Below are 4,364 nucleotides of genomic sequence, written 5' to 3'. Positions count from 1 at the left end.
TGTATGTACGTATACGCAGCTGGGAAAGTAAAATGTAAATTATTAGGCCATTCTTGATTACGCAATGGACATGACGTCAAAAGATTTCGACACATTGTGTAAACCAGTGTTTCCAAATCTGTATGGAACGCCAAAAGGACCCCAACTGATGATAATGTGATAATATATGATAATAATATAAATTTATATGATAATACACAGAAAATACAACATAATATATTAAGTTAACACGGTTATAATAACATTTTACACGATGACAATAATAAGTCCACGATATTAATAAGAAAATACACGATGATAATAATCGAAATATACGATACTATTAAAGCTGCTCACGATATAAAACACGGATATCCATATCCGTTGAAGACGCGTATTCATATTAATCATAAAGTGGACCTAACGACTCACATACAGGTTAGCTTATTGTTGTTGTTTCACTGACGTAGAATGTTGTTCGTGTGTGTGACGCGTTTACTCGTATAACCAAGCACAACTTACTACTTATGAACTTATGATAAGGGAGTTTTTGCTCAGTGGTTATAACCGGCGTTAAAACGCCGGTGCCCTTCAATCAAAAGGTCCCGAGTTCGAGTCACTCCAAGATTAAAGTGAGTGATGACTCATTTTCTTATTATAGACATACAATTCCTTATTATTATCATGAACTGTTTTATGATTGTGTAGATTCTTATTATCGTCGTGTATCCTACATGTTCATGCATAATCAGTATATTATAGTATAAAATGACTACATAGCCATATAAAACCATCATCATTGTGGTCCTATTGGCGTTCCATAAATCTGGGATTCGGGATGTTAATATTATCAATCATATAATGTAACGGTCACAAGCAGTGTGACACAGGCTGTCCTGAAATGACCGTTGACCTCAACAACAGGCTTCTTGTACTAAATGTGATACATCAACATACTAAATACGAAATCTGTTCTTGTTGAAATATTGTCTAAAATATGATTTACACAGTTTGACCCCTGGTGAACTCAAACAACCATTGACCTCCCCCCACAACATTGGGCTTCTTGTACTTAATGTAGTACAAATACATACCAAATATACGATCTGTCCAACTGGCTTCCTTTGCGATATTATGTTAAGGAAGGAACTTTAGTGTAGAGGGACAGGTAAGAGGGGAGTGAAACAAACGTTTGGTATTTGTTGTCTTCAACTGACCTTTAACCTCCACCAAAATTAATAGGCTTCTTTTACATAATGATATACACCTTCTTACCAAGTATGAGATCTGCCCAAGCTTCCAATATTGAGATATCATGTTTACAAGGTTTTCACAATTTGACCACTGGTGACCCCAAATGACTTTCGACCTCCATCAAAAAAAAGGCTATTGGTGCTCTATGTGGTACTTCTACACATTACATATGAGATCTGCCCAAGCTTACCTTCTTGAGATATCGTGTTTACAAGGTTTTCAAGCTATAGAAAGCGAATAATACACATTCACACACAGACACACATATATGTAATGATTGTCAGTCAACTGTCTGATGATCACCGCAAAGGCTGGAAACTCGAATAACAACAGGTTATATACGTATACTGTATTGCGAACTTGATTTACTTCTATGTATTGAGCACTTTTGCAACAAGAAGTGAATAACTGAATCTTTGTTATAACACAACAAACAAACTAGCAGGAAGAGAATTACATTTAACCCCAACATCAAAGTAATACGACACATAATGCTATCTTTTCTAGATGGCAAATTGTGTTAGACGTACATATGAAACATTGACTAACTTTTTCGAACCTCCTAGATTAATTTTAAAAAATGGGACACCAAAAGCTCTATGTCATCGTCTTCTTTTTTTTTCCATAATGAAAACACTTTGTTTGTCCAGACATTGTCCAGACATTGTTTGTCCAGAAGAACTTTGGTCCATATCTAAAAGACTATAGTTTTAAGGACATTCAATTTAATACTTGTTACTGTATGATACAACTCCGTTGTATAACTATCGTATATTACTGAATGATCAATATAGGTCCTGTTATTAACATTACATCATAGCCTATACTATAATAATAATATTGACTGGTTTTCGGAGTAGAACCGTCCATTCTTGTCGTACAAAACAATACCATCAGGCAAGCATGTATCCTACATAAAAAAATTGTGACGTCATCCTTAGTTCAAGCGGTGGGAGGAGGGGGGATGGTCCGTGTGCAAAGTGTAAGTTCTGCCAGGCTATTGAAACCACACCACACTGACACTGTAAGGTCGAAATTTATCAAATTAACCAGATTATTCATTTGTCCCATTTCCGCTACCTTCTCAGCCCCCACCCACACAAACACAGTCATTTTCTAATACCCCCCCCCCTCCCACTCGGCCATGCAGCTGCCTCTAAGGAAACATCTAGTTCGATGCGGCCTGCCGGGCATCAAGACCATTTCCCGACTGTTTTACACAAGATTGATAGCGGTCGTTAAGGATTTCCTGGGTAAAGTTGAGTTGCGGTGTGATATCTGTACGGTTTATGTCGCTGGAGTAACCGAGAACACAAAAGTCCATTTCATACAACTTAACCATCTTGGCCCAGGTATCCGACGTGTACGAATCTTCACAAGTTTTATGTAGACTTCGTGTGAGATGTCGGACTTTCACAGCACTAACGTCTGTTTTAATACGGAGACCAAGTACATCTATACTCTCCTCCCATTTTTCAAAAACTAACATTTGGTCGAGTCCAAAATTTCCATTTTCGCGGAAAATCATACCGACTTGGGTTTGGAGATGGTTTTCATCTTGGATCTTGACGTGTCCCTCTGGAGCTAGTGTCATTCTGACAAAGGAGTCGAATGATTTCCTCGTCTCGGCTGTTAAATTTTGTTTGACCCATCTTTTGTCTTTGGCGTTTCCTCTATTCTGACCAAGATAACTCCAAGCCGAGATTAACCGAGAGCAAGGATGACGGACCATACAAAACTTATGATAATTTTCAAAATGTTTTTGATTAAATTCTGAAATTTTGTGATGTCCACCTATTGCATGTTTCCTTCGTTGCTCTTTGAAGAGAAATGACGATTCAATGGAGGTTCCTCCCGTCTTCGGAATATGGATAAATAGAAGTTTCCTGCTATTATTAATTTGTGCAGTCTTTGGATGGTAGTTAGGCATCGTTGCAACTGGTATATTGTGATCCACAACCAATCTGCTATTGTTCAGTTCTGTTAAATAAATTAGAATAAAAGAGAAGTATATATCATGCATACATGTCGGCCATCTTTTTCGGGACGGCGACTTTTAGTGTTGAAAGATGTGGGGCCCGGACCACAGTCCTCACCTGCCCCCTCCCCCTTCCCATGGGTCCTTAAATCCGGCACTTTATAAATGATACATAATGATACTAATAACGTTAAGTTTTATACCAATTTCTCAAAAAGGCTATTTATATTTTGAAAACGTAAGCATATATATTACCATTCTTTGTTTGCGGTGAAGGTATCCCAAAAGCTACTTCTGAGCGGCTTATGTGTACTTCTTTATTTTGTTGTACACCAAATTGTATCTTATAATCTGGACGTCTTATTATTTCTGAGTCTTCTTGCGATGAGTCGATACCCTTGAAGTAACCGTTTACAAATACTAAAGCAATAAAACATGAAACGGTGATTAAAATTATTGCTTTGCTTCTTGATAGTCCCATCAATTTCATGATGAAGTCCAAAAGTTCGCAAAAAATAATAAAAAGGAGAGAAACAAACAAAAACTTCACTGGCCGTGCCTCTATGTATTGCACTTGAGTGCGCCTTACTCAGGGTTCTTAAATATATATAGGTCACACAGAACCTATAGAAACTACATCAAACGAACTCAATTGCACATAAGACTATACTGTTTCATGCACAATGTCTAAAGAATACCTTTTGATGTCGAAGACGTATACATCGTTTCTATTCTACCCAAAGAATACAAGTAAATCAATATCAGATAGGTCTATAGTTTGTCAGATATTCAGTATGCAGTTCTTTGTTAATAGTATAGTACTTTAGTGACAACATCGAAAGCCCGCGGAGTATTATACGGAAGCTTAAAAGTGCCATCAACATTAGAAAAGTTTGCCCCAATAAGTCAACATTTTTCAGTAATTTGTTTAGATAACAAGATAATATCTTATCAAAAATCAGAAAAATGTTGGATTGCTCAGTTGCTTTAACACGGAGATTTTGGAAATTATCACATGACAATAAAGAAATGATACATTGCCCCTGTAATGTCCCTTAATGTATGGATGAGAAATGCAAAGCAGAATGATTAAGGTTTGCAGTAGGCTGCTGACTTTTAACAGCAATTGAAGGTTATTTATGACGATTATGCA

At 36.9% G+C, this 4,364-nt stretch overlaps 1 protein-coding gene across 2 annotated transcripts; it reads right to left on the bottom strand.

Annotated features, from left to right (window-relative positions):
• Positions 1-164: 164 nt before the first annotated feature.
• Positions 165-4,025, bottom strand: LOC139984104 (uncharacterized). 2 transcript variants are annotated; one of them, XM_071997813.1, is made up of 3 exons: positions 3,910-4,025; positions 3,467-3,631; positions 165-3,213 (listed from the first exon to the last, which is right to left on the bottom strand). In XM_071997813.1, exons 1-3 carry the CDS (start codon positions 3,932-3,934, stop codon positions 2,402-2,404), a joined length of 1,002 nt encoding a protein of 333 aa, XP_071853914.1. In that variant the 5' UTR covers positions 3,935-4,025; the 3' UTR covers positions 165-2,401. The 2 variants fall into 2 exon arrangements, with proteins under 2 accessions (XP_071853914.1, XP_071853913.1); XM_071997812.1 differs by lacking the exon at positions 3,910-4,025 and having other exon boundaries at positions 3,467-3,899.
• Positions 4,026-4,364: the final 339 nt, after the last annotated feature.

This window comes from Apostichopus japonicus, chromosome 17 (genome assembly GCF_037975245.1).
Source record: "Apostichopus japonicus isolate 1M-3 chromosome 17, ASM3797524v1, whole genome shotgun sequence".
Classification (NCBI taxonomy): domain Eukaryota; kingdom Metazoa; phylum Echinodermata; class Holothuroidea; order Aspidochirotida; family Stichopodidae; genus Apostichopus; species Apostichopus japonicus.
This window is presented reverse-complemented; position numbering and strand designations above follow the sequence as displayed.